Source organism: Hydractinia symbiolongicarpus, chromosome 8, assembly GCF_029227915.1.
Source record: "Hydractinia symbiolongicarpus strain clone_291-10 chromosome 8, HSymV2.1, whole genome shotgun sequence".
Classification (NCBI taxonomy): domain Eukaryota; kingdom Metazoa; phylum Cnidaria; class Hydrozoa; order Anthoathecata; family Hydractiniidae; genus Hydractinia; species Hydractinia symbiolongicarpus.
The window spans coordinates 14,819,759-14,839,618 of NC_079882.1; the positions used below are offsets into that span (position 1 = coordinate 14,819,759).

The window sequence follows — 19,860 nt, forward strand, 5'->3', positions numbered from 1 at the left end:
AATAAATGCTTTTTATTGCTTGTGCATTGTTACTTGGTTAGATGTTACGACCACCTGCTTATAAGTGTATCGATCCGTTCTCTTTGCTCACGACCACCTTCGCGCGTATTATTTAGCTGTGTAAACATTCGAATTTAGATTTGTAGCATAATATAGTTGGTATTGATAATCCATTTTTTATTATTGTTTTTTTTACCGCTTTGGGCTACTTACTAATGACCCTCGCTTTTGCCCTAAAATAACGCGTTGGTTTGTCTATCCTGTATCTCACGTACTATACATAAAACATTTTGCCAGTTCTATATAAAACAATGGGATAATATCCATTTATTTTCATTGACAGAACAACATTGTAGAAGTTCTGTAAAAAACAGGCTCCTGGCAATCTTAAAAGGTATAGGAAACAAAATTACACGCGAACAAGAATCTGAAATCTTTTAGCCTGCAAGGGCTTTTCATTTCATTTCTTTCGATATTTCGTAAATAAATCTATATTATCGATACCGTAAAAAAAGATTATAATAAGTTCTTTATCATTCGTTCCCAGTCTTTTGGGTGATGCGTCGCAACTTCGCGTGCGTTTTGCCAATCTATATATAACATGGCTATGTCCTGTTTGACATTAGTTGACAATGTCGTTGGGGGTCGGCCTTTTGCCTTTTAGGAGGCATCTCTGCGTACCGCATTGCTTTTCGTGCGGGAGCATTAATGTTCATTTGCTGGATCTTGCTGAACCATCTTAACCGTCTTTTGTGTATTTCATCACTCCATTTCTTCGCTCTTGTGTTGTTGTACACCGTTTCGTTCGTCGCAGTCGTTGGCCATCTGATGTTCAGGACAAACTTTCGTAGAAGTCTTCTTTGGAAAGCATCGATCTTTTAGCGCGGGTCATTTTAACTTGAAACAAGAAGCCCGGGGGGTTGAAGATTTCCGCCATTAACAACAACAACAAGAACAAAAACTTGTTCAGGCCGTCCAAATATAAAAAGCATAACAAGCCCAGATGGTGTATGGGCAAAAACTTCTTCCTTTGAGGATCATTATTTTGTCAACTTGTGACATGTGGTATATATTGTTCTATTAAAACATTTAGCACTTATGGTAGCCTAATATTATGTGTTCTTTTTTTATTTAAGTGCTTAAAGGTGCAGTTGTTCCATTTTTGTATGGTCTGCATATTTATACTCTGTCAAATATTTTATAAGCTTTAGGAGTGTTTGTCAAAGTTTAATGAATTCAGTCAATGAATTCAGCTGTCTGCTTTTATTTTTAAAAAAAATTTAGATAATAATGGCGGCGAGGTCGGACGTGTTTCGATTTGCTTTTTTTGTGTTGATTTTATTATGTTATATTGCGAAGAGAAAGCTCGTAAAAGAAGGTAATGGAATATTCCCTACCGAAGATTTCCTGGAAAAGAAGGACAATTATGCATCGTCTAGTTTATGGATCACACGAAAGAAAATATCCACAAAAGCTGGTAAACACTTATTCATACTTATTTTGTTGTCCGGCGACACTGAAACACAGCCAGGACCTTTTTTACCTGAACTGAAAAATCTCCTATCCAAACGAGGTATAAAAATATTCCATCTCAATGTGCGTGGATTATTAAATAATATCGATCAAATTGGAATTTTGTTGCATGATTTTAAAGATATTGATATTCTAACTTTATCTGAAATTCATATTACAAAAGATTCATATAATGACAACCCGGACCTTTATCACATACCGGGCTATAGTTTTATATACCGAGCCAGAAAAAAAGGCAAATGCGGCGGTGTAGCCATGTATATATCGGATCGAGTTAAGTGGAAACATCGGACAAATTTGGAACATAATGAGCTAGAAAGTTTATGGGTGGAAATTTTCCAAAAAAACGCAAAGAGTTTTTTAGTCGGTACTATGTATAGACCACCGGTAGGTTCTAAACATCTACCAAGGGAATTTAAAACTCATCTTAATGACTTGTTATAGAAATTGTGATAGAAATTGTGAAAAAAACCTATACATGACCCCCGTCTTTGTGCCGTGTTTTGTTGCCAAATTGGCCGGAAAACGCAACAAAAATGGGCTATACTATCTATCATAAAAATAACTAGAGAATGGGTTGGAGTTAGGAGTTGCGCGACCCCTCGTTGAAACCGTATAGAAATGTAGAAAACGTTGCATACGGCTAGAAGGTCGAGCGGCGCATAGAAAAATTTGACCTGAACAGCCTATATAAAAATACACGGTAAGTTTAAACGGACCGTTTAAATGTAAGATAACAAAACTTACCGTGTAAATAGCGAAGATGTACAACTCTTTTAGGTTTTATAAGTTTTTTTAAAAGTTAGACATGTTAAACTTTTGCTAAGTTTTTTCTATTGAAATTAACAGAATGATTAATGAGCTATTGTTTAAAATAAAAATTTAAGCATATTTTTCAATTTCTAATCGTAACCGCTTTTTTTCTTTCAACAACCCTGCTGCTGCTATAACAATACCCGCAACGGAATATTTACGTGTTTTTCTTTGGTATTCATTGTAAAAAGAGAGTTTTTTAAAAAACTTATACATTTTATCTTAACGTGTAGACAGGTATATTACCTACAACGAAACTTTTTTTTTTCTTACAACTAAACGGTCCGTTTAAACTTATCGTAAGCCTTAAGACAAAGCATTCTGAAAAAGTATCAGCTTTGCTTTATCAACAGTTAGCCCCAGTCTTTTCTTAAACTCTTTACGGATGTTTCTAAAATTTCTTTTTCGGGGACGACTGTAGCAAAACACGCGTGTTGTAGGGAAGTAAGTATGGTTGTAGATGTGAATTTAATAAATTGACCAAATTCGTATAAATATGTATATATATAAAACCTTTATTAAGGCGCTTCCTCATAGATAGATAGATAGATACATAGATAGATAGATGTGCATATTTTACATGGCTAACCTCACAAATATCGAGCGATATACCCTGTCTGTTATTTCCAGGAGGGGCCAATGCTTAGATGGGGAGTGCTGGAGTATTTAATGCTCTTTTTGAGCTACGCAGACCCAATTAGGGCCCGCGCTCTACTAGACAACTCCCAGCAACATTCAACGGCTCACACAATTTACCATCTCCCCAATTTCCCTCATATGGCTTGGGTTAACCCGGGGCCATATTAACATTCACTCACCCATGTTTAATCGCTGTCAAGAGGAATCGAACCCCGGTTTCCCGAGTATGAGAGCTATAACCACTAATCTACGGCGCCACAAATAATGATAGACTAATATCTGTAGCGATATCCAGGTCAGAAATTTGGGTTCAGGTTCTTCAGCCTCTACTTTTCAGGTTCAGCATTTTTTTTATATTTAGGTTCAGCATACATTCACGTTCAACTTCTTTTCATTATTTAGTGAAACATCCTGTTTGTTTTTTTATTAAAAAACAAGGAGCTGATCTGGCCCCAGTTATTAATTATTTCTTTGATTTCGCAGGGTCAGGCCAGTTATTAATAGTGGAGGACCTAATTGCAGACGGTTTGACAGAAGCTTCTGTCTTCATTTGGGATAAAGTTCAGGCTGATCTGATGATATTCCTGCACACTTGCGAAAAAGCAATTACAGGAACTTTTAAAATTTCTACTAATTATATTGCAGTGCAGATGGAGCTGTAGAGATTGTTTATACGTGATCTATAAACTCTTAAAATGACTACCACTGTGGATTATATTTCTCCATCTATAGTGGCTTTGTTAACAAAAATAAACCTGCACTTTTTACTTGTCGCCTGGTCGACCAAAGTTCGACATACCTTGTTTTATGGTCAGCAATTGCAGATATGCTCCTAGTTTCCAGAGTGACAATTTCAAGAAGGATGATAGAGTATGACTTGAGGAAATTGGTTGATTCAGGCCTTTTCAGGAGAGGCATGCAATAGCACGCGCATACCTCCACACACGCAAAATGGCTTAGGCATGCTATTGATAGCACCTGCAAAATGACAAAATTTATAAGAAGTTAACCAGTGCAGCACACCCAAAAACACACCTAAAATACTTGAGGCTTGCTTTTTGGCACACACGTATTAAAATATTTTCCTGAAAAGGCCTGTAGATTCTCTGATATCAAATTTTGTTTTGGATCATGGTAATTTCGTTAGATTTTAAAGTCGTTTTGCCGTATTCGAAAAATTCTATCAGACATTGATCCCAGAAAATTCGAGACTATGATTAGGCCTCGTCAGGAAGAAAAATGCTGGCGTGCAAGATTCGCATGTCATGATAATTTTTAATCATTTTAAGGTGTGCAATGTTTGCACGGCATATTTTTCAATGGCGTGCATTGGCATGTGCTCATTTTTGTTCCATTTTTTTTCTTGAGTATTCATAGAACTCGCATATATACAGCAGCACTAATTTTGCCATGTTTTGAAAAGCAGGTAATTTGTTGCGACAAAACTAAAATGTGCGATGTGTTCATTATTCATTATTTTTGAAAAAAAAGTATACGACGTAGCAACAGAACGAAGAAAAATTATAAAACATGCATGTTACAGTCATAAAACTCTTTCAGTTAATACCTTTTTTGTCAATATTTTTTTTAGAGGTAAATATTTTTTATTTTTATATTTTTCAAAAAAATATATATCATTAAACTGTTTTTATATAAAAATCCCTTGCGTTATTATTGTTGCTATGATCTTAAAACATTCCCCCTAAACAAAACAATAAGCTTTGTGACGTCCTGCTTCTATGGCGATGTTTTAAAATTACACAGATTGTTGTCTAAGTTGTTAAAAATATTCAGAAAGCAAAGTCTGCATTTGGCAATTGATCACCATAACTATAATTAGATATGCTGACTCTGTGTTTGGGAAAGAACATGTTGAAAGTGATTTTGTGTAACGAAAGTAGCAAAAGCATTTAAAGAAGTAAAAGACGGAAAAGTTGAACTTTAAAATTTGTTTATTAATTTCAAAAGAGCAACTAAATTAAAAAAAAAATTAAATGGTGAATTAAAATTAATGTTTTATGTTTTTCTTTAATATAACTCGCGAGTAACATGATATATATTTTTAAAGATTTACTTGGGAGTATTTTAATTATTGATTAATCTTATTTATTTTACTTGCACTCGCATTGTACTCTCACTCTGAATTATTTTACTCCCATTTATTTGTACTTGTACTCTCAAAGATGTGTAGCTTTACTCTCGATCGGCACTGTAAGTTATTCCTGTACGCCTTCATTGAACAGAATATTATTTATTTTGGTGTGCGATTAGCGGACTCCTGATGTTTTTTTTTTTGGCGTGCAAAGATCGCACAAGAACATTCAAACATGGCGTGTGTGAGCGTGCGATCGCACGCGCACACACGCCATTATATCCCGTCGTACTTTATTTGGTAGCTTCTCCCAACAGTCTCTGGCACATAGATGAACTCCACAATTTGGCTCAGTGGGGTGTCATCATGTTTGGCGGTATGGAAGGGTTTTCACAATTTTTAGTTTTTTATGATGTGCAAATATAAAACTACAACTGTGTGATAGATTTTTGATGTTGCGAATGAACGCTATGGGATGCGGTCACTAATCAAAAAATCCATACTCTTAGCTACAGCATCTGATGCTTAGATTAAAAGTAAAATCAAAACGAACTTCCACTTTTTAACAAACTTCACAACAAGAATAAAAATTCAGTAAAAACAGTCACAAAATTTACTGTACACTTTCCACACGTCGACTCCATGTTTTTCCCCTTCTGTGTTTGTGCAAACACCATACATAATGCAGACCAGGATCTACATTGGTTGACTGACTTTTTCATTTCATATGGCTAAATAAAATAAAAAAATGCTGAATAAAAAAAAACATGCTGAATAACTGAACCTGAATTTAAGGAACCTGATCCTGAAAAAAACAACCTGAATCTGAATAAAGAAAGGCTGAACTTGAATAGCGATAGCTGAACCTGAACCCCAATATTTTTACCTGAATTTTGCTACAATAAACCAACCATACTTGATGTGTTGCAGTTATTGGTGTGTACCTACAGATAAGTTGCGAATGTTGACGCATCCTGACAGGCAGGAAAAAAGGACCACATTGTAGCGTTGATTGTATTCAGGGTTCCCACACCTCTGTAAAATTGATAATAACCATAGATAGTGAAACGATGTACACATATATTTATTACACCCACCAGTTATAATGCTACACTATAAAGAAACAAATAATAAACATAATGATCAACACTAACACACGCCTCCCTTTTTCTTGTAGTTCGTAGAACGTCCATAGTGTATGAAATGTCTGCAACAAAAGAAGGTATATACACAACCAATGTGTGCACAATGCACAATGAAATAAAATGAAACACTTTGATAATAGTCAATTTTATAATGTCACACATCAAGTTTTCTGATCGACAGAATATTTTGTAAACTCTGACTAGCACCATGTTTTGTCAGACAATCAGCCAATTGTCTTTCGGTGGGTATCCATTCCACTGTACTCTTTACGAATTAGCATCTCTTTTATTGCTGCAATATCAATACGCAGTGGTTTTTCACTTATTACTTTGTTGAATATATATGTGAATGTAGATTTTTATTATCAATCTTGGCATTTATTGTGATTTTCTTTACGTCTTTTCGTAGCAATTCCGCCAGTAATTCAGATAGGTACAGTGCATCGTCCAACCCATCTGATAGTGCTAAACTTTCTGCAGCTGTGGTACTCTTCACTACCCTTTTAATTTTGTTTGATTTAGTATACAACAATCATTATTTTCTCCAACTAATAAAATGATATGTGCACCTGCACTAGATGCACCATCTGGCAAATTTGCATGGGAAGCATCTGTGAATACGACTAATCGAAGCTCCTGGTTGACATTTATTTTTGGATATATCAGTTTAAACTGATCAGACTTAATTTTCTTTACCATTTTGTTAGCTTTAATGAGATGTCTTACTTCTGGACTCTGGTTGATAGACATGCTAAAGTGCAAAACATCAAAACTAACATCAGGCCTGGTCTGACTGGCCACCCAATTTGCTTGACCAATCAAACTCCGTAAACTGGCAATTTCAGTGGAATTAAGTTTCTCAAACTTATTGCTTGACTTTTCGAAGATAGAGGTATAAGTTGCATCGAGTCAATAAAATCATTCTGGGACACTTCTATGTTACCATTGTTATGCTGTATGTTTAAGCCAACATATTTAAAATAATTTTCCTCAATTTTCCCAATTCGAAAGACATCTCTTAATTTATAAACAACCTCTTTCTCAAAAGATGTTGTTCCAGAGTGAATAAAATCGTCGACATGGATAACAAGAAGCCCTTCTAGAATATCCTCACGTTTCCAATAGAACATAGCTGGATCGAACTTGGATTGTACACATCCAAGCTTTTCAATTTCTTTTTTCACAGTAAAAAACCAGTGTCGCGCAGCATCGTTTAATCCATACACAACCTTTTTAAGCTTCCAAAGGTTGCCTTGGTCATCTGCTTCAATTGGTGGCTGCAAAAATACATTTCTCTGGATATTGCATCCCTGAAGAAAAGCAGCTTTGATATCTGTGGTTTGGCATTGCCACTCTTTTATACTAGAGATTGCTATCAGAATTCTCAGGGTGCTTTTCAAGGCAGTAGGCGAGTCAATTTTTAAAATTTGCTCCTCATTAAAGCCTCTTGCAATGAGTATGGCTTTTACAAAAATTTTTGAACCAGTTTTCTTCTCTGTAATTACCCATGTAGTAGAAATTGTCTTTTGTCCTGAATTTCTCACCTCTTCAAAAACCTCAAAATCCTTCCAGTTCTTAATCTCTTGTTCCTTGGCAGTGATAACATCTTTGTCACAATGGCGTTGTTGTGGCACTAAGACAATGTTTACTTCCTCAGTTCTTCCCTTTTCTACCTTTTCCCATTTGTCAATACTCTGAAAATCTATACAAATGGGATTTTCTTCATCTGGGTGTTTCACATTGTACCAGGAAGAATACTTCCCAGTTGCTTTGCCAGCTCTGCTGATTATTGTTGCCTCTCTCCAAATGTTGTCACCTGGTTGCTTGTAGCGAATTTCATCCTTTTTCTTTGGCATACCCGTAACGTTGTCAGTCATGTTTGGTCCAAGGTGGCATCGTCAAGTTGTACTCTGTCGTGTATAGCAGCATCGGCATGCTGTCTTTGATTAGTGCTTTCTTCGTCTGAAGATTCACGAATGCAATTCACCTCACCTGAGGTAACTTTTATTTCAGGGCCAGGATCTGATTCTGTTGGCTCTTGAAATTTATGCCCAACTTTAATCAGTCTGTTGGTTGATACCCTAACATAAACATTTCCATGTCGCAAAAAGACAATTTTTCCATCTTGACCTATTACAGCGCCAGGTCCCTTCCATTTGTTGGATTCGTCTCTCTTGTAAAAGACTTTACAACCTCTGTCAAATTAAGTACAATTTACCTTAATTTTATGTTTTAAGGCACATCTGATTTTTGATGATGACTCAGCTTCTATTTATGCTCTTCTAGCAGCATGCAAAGTGTTGATATGCTTTGCAAACACTTGGTTCATTGTTGTACCTTCAAGAGCTGGCGGCAAATCTGTCATCACGTTGAGAAGATTAGGATTTTGTCCAAATACAAGTTGATAGGAAGAAAATCCGTTCCACATTTGCAGGCAGTTCTTTGCATTTATTGCCCACACTAGAGCCATTTCCAAAGACACTTTTGGATTGTCTGCCAGTATCTTTTCCAGACATCTGTCGACAACAGCATGGTTTCTCTCACAGATTCCATTTTGCCACAGGCTTTCAGCAGCTGTGTTAAGGACTTGAATGTTTAAGTTTCCACACATGTTTCTATAATCTTCATTGGCAAATTCGCCACCATTATCTGCCAAGAACTTCTGTGGGGCTCCAAATCCAGAACCAATCCACATTTGCATAACATTATCTATGATAGTGGATGGTTTTTTATCTTTGATGATTCTTGCAGTGGTAAATCGGCTGACGAGATCAAAGCTGCAGTCTCATTAAATTGATTTACCAAAGGTAAACAAACTGCTGGTCATGGTGGTGTTTTACGGAATCTTTGACATATCTCACAAGAGGCATAAACTTCATCTAATATAGACTGATAATCATCATTCCAAACATTGGCATCACTCAGTAAGGCTTTCAATTTAGCTTGTGAATGGGTGGGTAAATTGCTTGTGTAGTTTAACAAGCGTTTTCTTTTTCTCTGTTCTGGATACATCAGCTTCCAAGGTATAAAGGCAATCAGAGATTGGTATTTCTTCCTTGTCAAGCGGAATACAATAATGTCCTGATGAGGTACTATCAAGGTCTACTGTTTTGCACCAAATTTCAGCTTGGTCATTTTCAAGGTCTAATTTGATTTTGGCATTCTTCATTGCAGTTTTGCTCAATAATAATGGGATTTCACTATCAATCACATCCGTTTTGATGAAAATGCTTTTTCCAGCAATCTCGCATGGGAAGGTTACACTACCTCTGGATTTCTTTGTTTCTCCTCCACCAAATTTAAAGACTGTTGAACTATCACAGTGCTGGACTAGATTAGATTCTCTAGCATCTAACGTTTCTAGGTAACAGTCCATCCAATGCCTGCCTGCAACCGTAGATGTGCAGCCTGAATCAAGAACAGCTGAATTTCTTGCTTCACTAGTAGATAAACACAACTCACTTTCATTTGATCCAGTAAATAATGTGATATGCTCCCCAGAGTTCATGGACCGTCTGTGAGGACAATCTCTCATAAAATGCAAAATAGACTCACAAATTTTGCATTTCGTAGGTTTACCATTGAAACCCAATGGGTTTGTTTTAGTGTCAGTGTTTCTAGATCAAAAATGTTCATTTTCACCATGTCTAAAAATTCTCCGCGGTCTGCTAAAACGGTTATGTTGATATTTATTTGGACGATTGTAAAGTATCTCTTCTGAAGCTGAGGCTCCCCTGGGTTCTAACGCAATGCCAGAAACATCACTCTCAGATGGGATAGCTTGTTCTCCATAGAACTTTCTGAGAGCAGTTTTCATTTGATCAAATAACTGTTCTTTCTTTGAGTAATCAACACCTGTTAACACCAGTTGTCTCTCCTTGTGAGAAAGTTTTGAAGCATCAAGTAGTTTAAATGCTAAGACTGAGGAAGGCAATTTCATATCTTTTTGCATTATTCGGTTATACCTTTTTTCAAATTCCAAAACAAAAGTCTCAACTTTCTGGTTAGCTTCACGTACGTATCTATCAAATATGGTATAACGTTCGTACTCATCTTTTTTATAAAGTTTATCCAAATAATCAATAAGTTTCTCTACGCCATCATCGGCATTAATACTTTTCCAGTTTCAGTTCATTAAACACTTTGTCTCTAACACCACTTGGATCATCTTCCGGAAAAGACAATGCTACTGCAACTCCATGTTTCTTTTTATATAAATCTGTAACAATGCACCAAGCACGTAACTCTTCACAATATCTGTCATATGGTTTTTCTTTGCTATTGAACACCGGTGGGTTTTTATAGCCACTCATCTTTATATTCTTCAACTACCCTTTGCTACCATGTAAAGTTGATAATAACCATAGATAGTGAAACGATGTACACATATATTTATTACACCCACCAGTTATAATGCTACACTATAAAGAAACAAATAATAAACATAATGATCAACACTAACAACCCCCTCATAACTCCACAAATTCAAAAGGTCTCCTCAAATGTCCTTAATTTTTTTTGAAATTTAGGATTTCTTAAATCTTCTCAAAAGAATTTTGAAATTTGGTTATTTTTTATATATGCTATTTTTTCTATTATTTATTTTAAATCACCACAAGTTGTGGTTGCTGTGGCCTTCGAACATTACCTTTTTTTGGTGTGTTTGTATCTGAAGCAAAGTTTCTTGTTATCTTTTGAAAGAAAATATTGAGATGCCAGTCTGTGTGCTTTTTCTGTGGGTTTTATTTTTTGAAAAATGTTTCCAGGAAAGTTCAAAAACAAATGTTACTCCAGGCTGAGGACATGTACAGGTTAAACAATGTTGCACACCCAAATACCCTTTTCCAAAAAAAACTTTATCACAACTTGGTTAAAAGCCGGTCATTAAGCAATTTTATTTTGTGAAAGAGTTTTTGTAAAAAATTTTAAAATAAAACAGTTTACAACCTGTTAAAGCAAAAACAATGGTGCAACATTATTTATATTGCAGGAAGAGATCCAGAAGTTTTCATCTTGGTGATTTAAACTGTAATTTTAATAAACCCAATAACTTGACCAGAATTCTAAAAGATTGTCTTGTCTCTTGAAGCAGTTTATAGATAAGCATACTCGCACAACTATTTTTTTTATATACTTTAATATTGATCTCTTTATTTCCAACAATGAACATATATGTCACTCCTCTGTCATTGATATGGGTCTTAGTGACCACTCTTTTATATATGCTATTCGTAAATGGAAAAGGGTAAAATTCCTGCAAAAGTTATTAAATCAAGATCTTAAGAACTTTAACAATGAAAACTTTTTTTATGACTTGAATTCTGTAAACTGGAATGAAATTTTAAATAAAGACAATCTTGACACAGCTTGTAATATCTTTAATAAATTTGTTACTAATATATATAATTGATCAACATGCTCCTATTAAATCTAGCCGTGTCAAGGGAAATTGCCCTCAATGGCTAAATGATGACCTTATTCATGCTATAAAAGAGAGGCATTTCTTAAAGAAAAAAGCCTCAAAAACTAAATTAATTGCCGACTGGGACAAATTCAAATTCAAAAGAAATCAAGTCAATAAAATAAAAGAAAGGTTGAAAGGTCATCATTATGGCAATAAGATAAATGAGGATGCATCGGATCCTAAACGCTTATAGAAAACTCTTAAGGAACTTGTTCCTGATAAAGAGAACAAGAATGTTCCATCTTCCATCTCTAAGAACGATATGGAAATAAATGACCCTAAAGGTATTTCGAACTCTTTCAACTCCTTCTTTGCTGCCATGGGTAGTACCCTTGCTTCTGACACGTCTGATGTCAACATAAAATGTAATGATAAAAACTTTGTATTTAAAGAAGTTGACGAAAATACAGTTACCAAAATAATAACTGGTCTAAAAAACAAAGAGGCCACGGGTACAGATAAGATAGGAGTGAGAGTATTGAAGGCTGTCCTCAGAGTTTTTTCACCTGTTCTCACCAAATTGTTTAACAAATCATTAACTACTGGTTATGTTCCATGTTGGAAAAGTAAAAGAGTGTCTCCTCTTTTCAAATCTGGGGATCTCAGTGATGTAAACAACTACGGACCGATTTCTGTTGTCATAAAAGTGTTTCAAAAAATTGTCCATGAGCAAATGGTTGAGTTTCTATTGGAGAATAATTTATTAAATTGCAAACAATCTGGTTTTCGAAAGCTCCATTCCCCTTCTACTGCTGCAATTGATGTGTCAGATTATATTTTAAATGAAATGGGTAAAGGCAAATATGCTTGTGCAGTTTTAATAGATTTGAAGGCTTTTGATACAGTGGACCATAAAGTTCTTTTAAAGAAGTCATACTATTATGGTTTTCGAAATGGTTCTTTTGTTCCTGCGGAAAGTTTATCATTTCTTGAACATGATAGTTGAACATAAACGTTTCAGGAGATCCTTCTCCCATCATCGAGCAAAGTAAAATGATGTTGAGCATGTATTTATATATATATGCAGAGGATCGAAATTCATAAAAATTAACCAATCAGAAACAAGCTGATAATTACAGTTAATTACGATAATTAACATTTCGGACCTAGATGTAGGTAACTACACATCTATTTTTAAAACAGTTTTAACCATCTATAACTATTCTTTTTAATTAATGAATAAGAACAAATAGCATACAACATAAATAACAAAATGAAATATTTCTAACTCCGATTTTCCAAAGACTTAGTATACAGGTATTATGTCATAGATATTGACAAGAAAACGTCCCTACAAAGCCTAAATATTGCAGTATTTTGTTTTATAATGTCCAGAACATAATGCTATGAAAACTATGAGAACACGTTTCTCTGAAGCTTAAATTTCACTGTAATTACAAGCTCGTGAGCTTGTATTAAAACGCAAATGTGTCCTACAAGAATAGAAATTTTTGCCTCTCTGAGCACCGACACGGGAGTAGTTGTGTGTTCGAATCTAATCTTGGTAACTATTTTTACTTTTTTTTTCTTTTTACTATCTCGCCTGCGAGGATGTGTTTCCAACTCGTAACTAACTAACCAAATGGTCAATTGCAACGTCACAAATTTAAACTTCATACCTATACTCTCTAAGTACTTAAAAGTCATCGGCCAAATTTGGTATTTGTTTTCGACAAAATTTGGCACAGTTAACAAAAAAATGATGCTGAACATAATAGTGACATCATGATTTTGATTTTTGTCACCTAATTTTTATTTTAGGCCGAAATTGGACCAAAAATTAAAATTACTTTATTTTCGACAAAATTTGGCAAAGTTAACAAAAAAAGTATGCTGAACATGATAGTGACATCAAAATGTTAATTTTTTGTCAACTAAATGCCGTTTAAACCATAAACGTTCCAACGCGCGACTTTCAACCATGAATGATAGGCTGCATTTTTTCTTTTTTCTAGTAATATGGTTTTTTAACTAAAGCTATTTCCTTTTTCGAACAACTAAGATCGTATATTATTTTTCTTTATTTTGCTTTTTCTCACTAGTGACTTTCTTATACCCCGTTGTTTTTTTGTTGTTTTGTTTTTGTTTTTTTTTGGGGGGGAGGGGGGGGGGGGGGGGGGGTTACTGAATTTTAAAAATTTTAGGTGGAGCTTGTGGTCTTTCTTCTTCCTGTCAGTCAGTTTACTCCAGACTGACCTAACGAAAATTGAAATTTTTGAGGAATTTTCTATCAATATTATTGCCTATCCGAATAGCAAAATATGTCGTGTCTAACTTCGTAACAGAAATCACAATTTCATAGACAGCTTTTTATAAACTTTGTTGGTGAGGTTGTTTGCGTATATCATACGTCTTGTTCATTTTAAAATGACGTTCAATAAGTATAGAAAATTCTAAACAGGCTAGTTATTATTCTTATTACTTCAGTGGAAGAAACTTCGGGAACAATTAATACATTGTATTCATGACTTTACTGTTCTTAAAATATGTTTTAACTACCCCATGATTGAGCAGTTTCAATTTTCCTGTTAATATGATGTACCTTTCTCGTAATTTAATTATTTAATTTTAAAAGAATTTAAAAATTATTAATTCGTGAAAGTGTATGTTCGCGAAAATTTCTTTCCCCTTAAGAATTTGCTTATTATTCTCTATTGTTCTAAACAATAGACCTTTTGTTTTTAACTTTTAATCCCAGCCTGATATTCTTATAAAAAAACTGTGTATATTGGTATGTTGCAGGAATTTGCGGTCTTTATTTTTCTATGCGCCCTATGTTCACTGCTTGAACTTCTTGGCCATTACGTGAAGCTCGAGATCGATCACAGGGAATGTGGCCTTCAGGCCTTGCCATAAATCATAAGCCATTGCGTAGCACTCGTCTGAATGTTTGTTGCCTAAGCTTTGAATCGCTCTTTTAAAACTTGATAAAAAAACACAAAAAAATGTCAGCACATTCTCCATAGCAAAGCTTATACCAATTCTTTCAATATGCAAACTTAAACAAGGTTTTTACTTTGTGTTTGACCTTTTCAATAAGCTACCATGTTAATTATTTGTGTCCTTTGTGGCTATCAAATGGGGATTTTGTGTTGAGGATGCACAAATGAAATAATGTATTTAATTTTGTGTAAGATTTGACATTTGACATTTTGTGTAGGATTTTAAGAACATTTTTTTTTGTATATGCATTGCTTACGTTAGCAAAACATCTAAAGCAACTTATTTTTTTAATGGCTTTTTGCCTAAGTGGATTTTTCCACGGGCCTTATCGAAATTCTCTTTAAAGTCGCCGAAAAAATTTTCATGTCCATTTTGCTAGCGGGTTTACTTTGTTTACCTCACGTGATGAAAAGGACTCAATCTGATTTGCTGAAATAAATTTAATAGCCAACTTTCGAAAAATGGTGTTCTCTCGCCACCAAAAAAAGCCACAAACGATCTTGAAAAAAGTAAAATAAGTTGTTCAAAAAAGCATATTTAAAAAAAAGTCCAAGTGAAGAAGTACAAAAGTAAAGTTAGAAGTAAAAGTGGAGCTGCGTCGAACTAGAAGTAAAGTGAATTAGAAGTAGAAAATAAAGGCCACCAAAAAAAAAGCACTTGAAAGAAAGGAAAAAAGTGGTTTAAAAAAGCATAGCAGCTATCCATTTAAAAAGAAAAGAGACCAAATGAAGAAGTAAATAAGTAAATGAAAAGTGCAGCTAGATGTAAAGTAAAGTCAGAAGTTGCATAATTCATCTGCCCTAGTGTCAGCATTTTAAGCTCTACCAATAGAGGCAACGTGATAAAAAGGTTCTAAATAATTTTTTATATGGATGTGTTGCTGATGTCATCAAAATTTAAATGACGCTTCTTTTTCGTTTTTAATAGACATTAGTGGATTTTTCCATGGGCCTTATCGACTAGTTGATAAGGCCCGTGAATCTACTCCAGAAGATTAGGTGGTTTTGCAGATTTTGCTAACGTCAGCAGTGCATGCAAAAAAATTGGCGAAATGTAGTTTATCTGTTGCCTTTAATGTGTGCAGATTGAAACGCTGATAAAAATAAGTGTTCGCAAACGCATAAGGAGATATATATATATATAAGTGTAAATTTTAAAATTTTGCTGATGTCAGTAAAGTCCTTAAGGTACAAATAAAAAATTTCTTTAGAAATTTGCACTGTAAAATCCACTTAGGCAGAAGTACATTGGAAAAGAGAAAACATTTCCACTTGTCATAATACCCGTGGTCTCTTTGTAAAGTTTACAGGAAATGCGAAAAGAAATATAAAATACATCTGCAAAAGTTTGTTACATCATAATTTGTGCTTATAAAAGAAGAAAAGTTTGGAAACTAAGGTAGCTAGCTATAGATAATTACAAAAGACAAATAACAACATACTTGGAGGCTAAACATTAGCCAGCTAACAGTAGCTAAGACAGCCAGTTAAATATACTTAAACTGGGAACACTTAGCTAAAACTAAAGCTAGCTATTTATGCTTAGTAAAACACATATAAAGAGAAACAATAGTAATGTAAAAATAATAACATTACAGTGAGCAGTAAGTTCAACAAACCAAAGTTTTCCGTTTGTTAGTCATCTAACAGCTTTATGTAGCATTTTGAATTTTAGGACAAGCACATTAGTTAGGCGCCAGGGGAGACATTAATTATGCAACAAAAACATAAACAAATATGGTGGCTAGGTTTTTTTTTAAAAAAAAGGGCTAAAATATAAAACTTCAAGTATTTAAGGGGCTATTTCTTTCATACCTGAGATTCAAATCTGTATGCTCCAACTGCTCCAAGTGCTCCGGTGACCAGAGAAACAACACAGAACCGAATCCAAGTGCTCCGACATTTTTAAGTTGTTTAAAAATATAGCTTATAATTTTTGCATAATTAAGAAACCACGGCTCATTTGTAAACAAATATGGCTGTTTCAAAAGCGAAAGCGCTAGCGCTTTTAGCCTTCAGCGAATTAGAAAATGAAGAATATAAAAGAAATATCACTGAATTAATTTTGCCATTGGTTGCTTCAATTAGTTCTACCGACCGTGTCGATGCTGTTAGGATACCAGGATACTTTGAGACAGTAATACCCTTATATACCGATGACACATATAAAAGCCATTTTAGGTTGAGAAAAACACCAGTTGAATCATTGTGTTTAAAGATTGGAAACTTCGATCAGTTTTTTAAATCAAATAGTGGTGGAAGACCAATGGTAAAGTTGCACAAACAAGTATGTATTTTTCTGTGATATTGTGCATCAAAGGAACCACTTCGTAGCATTGCTGATCGCTTCGATGTTACCGAGTCAACAGCACTCAGAATTATACGTCGAGTATCGAAGGCAATTATGTGTTGTTTGGTCCCAGTTAACATTGTTTGGCCTTCTGGAAGCTCCATAATCGAAGTAGCTAATGGCTTTAAATTTCTAAAAGGGATGGAAGGTGTAATTGGGGCGATAGATGGCATGCACATTGAGATATCAGGCCAATCATTTTGTAATGAGAATTATATCAACAGAAAAGGCTTTTCGTCGATAGTTCTTCAGGGAGTGTGCGACCATAACATGAGATTTACAGATTGTTATACAGGGTGGTCTGGTTCTGTAGACGATGCTAGGGTATTTGGCAAAAGCGACCTTCAACGCATCCTTAATGATCCACGTACCATGGTACCCAATCGCACCTTTATGGTTGGCGACACAGCATACAAGCTGGAAACATTTATGATGACACCTTATAAATGTATCAACGCTCTTGATTCTATTAAGAAAAAATATAATTACACCCAATTCCCAACACGCAACATCATAGAAAGAGCATTTGTTTTATTAAAATCGCGTTTTCCTTGACTCAAGCTTGTTGATAACACCAACGAAGAACATGGAAAATTTGTATACTTTAACTTTAACAATTCCTTTTTAACTTCGTGCGCTATAATTTGCCATACTTCTTTTTCTTTATACTTTAAATTTTTAAATTTGTCGACGGATTTCTCATATTCTGCAATTAAGATGTTGGTTGCCTCTTGTTTCCAATAAATTGGAGTAGGTTCACTGTTGTACAAGCAGTTGATGGCACGCTTTGGTCAACTATTTCACCTCTTTTATTTTTCTTGTTTTTTTACATTTTTTATCCACCCTGTTTAATTTAAAAGTCATTTTTAATTTTTTTTGGTGGAGACGGCGACTGACGTATGGCGCTTGCATCTATCGTAGATAATTCTCCTGTTTCATCATTTCCTCCCCATATATTCTGTAAATATATACCGTAATCTTCGCAAGAAGTGTTAAATGACATCGCGCTTTCACTTTTAATCAAGTTGTGTTTACATTTGAAGCTGTCCTGTTTGTTTATTTTTCCGCATAATTAAGGTCCGTCTCCCGTGTTTTTTCACTGCAAGAGTTTCACTAGCGAAAAAATGTGTGCCAAAGAAATGGGTTTTCGGAGCAAGAAGGCTTTGACCGTAGTAAGTCAAATTATTAGTTTTAAGTGCTCTAAATGCTCCAAGTGAACTGCTCCTTGAGGAGTTCATCCAGATTCGATTCTGAATGCCCCAAATTACCAAAGAAATGATAGTTGGGGCACTTGGAGCATTCACAACCGATTCTTGTGTGCGAAAGAAATAGTCCCTAAGACTTTTCTCGGAAAATGCGAGTCTGCTTTCTCCAGTGACATAAAACTAAACGTCTGAAAACATCAAAGTTCTTACTATTATTGATTTTAAATCCACTTCAAACTCTAGCCTTTATTTTCTACTTCTAACTTTACTACTTTACTTCTAGCTCTAGCTATCACTTCTTACTTCACTTCTTGGACTTTTCTTTCTCTGAATTACCTTTTTGCACTTTTTTCCAGACGAAGGGCTGTTCTTATGTTGTTGTTCTTTTCAGTGTCGAGGGACACCATTTTTGTAAAGAAAGCCGTTAAATTTATTTCAGCAAATCAAGTTGTTCCAATTTGATCACGTGATTTAAACAAAGTAAACCCGCTAGCAGAATGGATATAACTTTTTCGGAGACTTCAAAGGAAATGTCGGCTACATCAAAGGAAAATGAACACATCCACTTCACAGACAGACGGATTGTTGTTGTTGTTCAGATTGTTTTTTCAATTTATTTGTTTCATGTTCAACCTGTTGTATTTATTTTTGGAGGTGCTGCTTTAATAAAGAATGCAAGATTACCTTTGATAACTGGGTATAACTTCTGGTTTGACTGAACCCTGGTTTCACAATCCTTGGCTAGATCTTTTACTTTGATAAAATTTGATAAAATAACACTGTTGAGTAACTGACACCATACTTTTACTTCATCTAAAGATATAGATAGCATTGATCTCCCCTTTCGTTCTTTTATTGTTAATGAACTGATTTGTTATAGCATAACAATTAATGAGCGATGATGTCGATCAAATTCTGAATTCTTCTCCATAGGGAATGAACAAGTGGATGTTCAATGATAAAAAAATCACATACATAGGTAAAACATGTTGGTAGTTTTTTTCATGCATAATACACTATTTTATAAGAAATAACGTGGAAGTTGAGATTTCTCCAAAAATTATGACTATATTTAGAAAGTGCACAGCCTGAATTTTTTCAGAGATATGACTCTTGTAGAATTACTAAAAAACAATTATTTCTGATAAGTTTAGTTTTTTGTTTGTTCGAAACTTTCATGCTCAAAGCTGACTATCACAGCAAGTATGTCAAATCTCTTAAAGGTCGCGTATTACAGTACAGTCCAGATGTAAACCTGATGTACGCAAAACACAATAGGATAGCCAGTTCCTTTCAAATTCCGCAAAAAATAATTTCTTTATGTTAAAAAGAAAAGCATAGCAAGAAACATCGTTTATAAACATGAACCCTTAAAATTAGAATTTTTTTACGTCGGCAATAAAACTGCCGACGTGAGATACATTTCAACTGATTTGCGTCGGCATTTTTTTTTTTTGTAGTAAAATTTTTTAGCTGGCAAAAACTTTCGTCATTCACCTTGTATTGGGGCTGAACCTCACATAAATTCGATGTATTGATCTCCTAAGACGATGACAAATGGAAACGAAGTACAAGTCCCATTGACCTACCTTCCCGATGATGTACTTCGTTAAATTAATAGTTCACTGCCAACTGGCTTTCTATATGTCGAGTCGAACTCATTAGAAAGTACATTGT

At 34.7% G+C, this 19,860-nt stretch overlaps 2 protein-coding genes and 1 long non-coding RNA gene across 3 annotated transcripts in view; 2 read left to right on the top strand and 1 right to left on the bottom strand.

Annotated features, from left to right (window-relative positions):
- Positions 1-428: 428 nt before the first annotated feature.
- LOC130654835 (uncharacterized) lies at positions 429-2,330 on the bottom strand. Its single transcript, XR_008984506.1, has 2 exons — positions 2,281-2,330; positions 429-897 (listed from the first exon to the last, which is right to left on the bottom strand). It is a non-coding gene; the product is annotated as an uncharacterized LOC130654835 (long non-coding RNA).
- Positions 2,331-2,712: 382 nt separating this feature from the next.
- LOC130654831 (40S ribosomal protein S21-like) overlaps positions 2,713-19,860 on the top strand; it is a 32,106-nt gene continuing 14,958 nt past the window's right edge. Inside the window, exons 1-2 of the mRNA XM_057457473.1 lie at positions 2,713-2,790; positions 19,117-19,162. Of these exons, the coding sequence (XP_057313456.1) occupies positions 19,120-19,162 (43 nt within the window). The 5' untranslated portion in view covers positions 2,713-2,790; positions 19,117-19,119. The remainder of the gene's footprint in view (positions 2,791-19,116; positions 19,163-19,860) is intronic.
- Positions 16,604-17,533, top strand: LOC130653785 (putative nuclease HARBI1). The gene is made up of 2 exons (XM_057456297.1): positions 16,604-16,897; positions 16,949-17,533. Exons 1-2 carry the CDS (start codon positions 16,604-16,606, stop codon positions 17,531-17,533), a joined length of 879 nt encoding a protein of 292 aa, XP_057312280.1.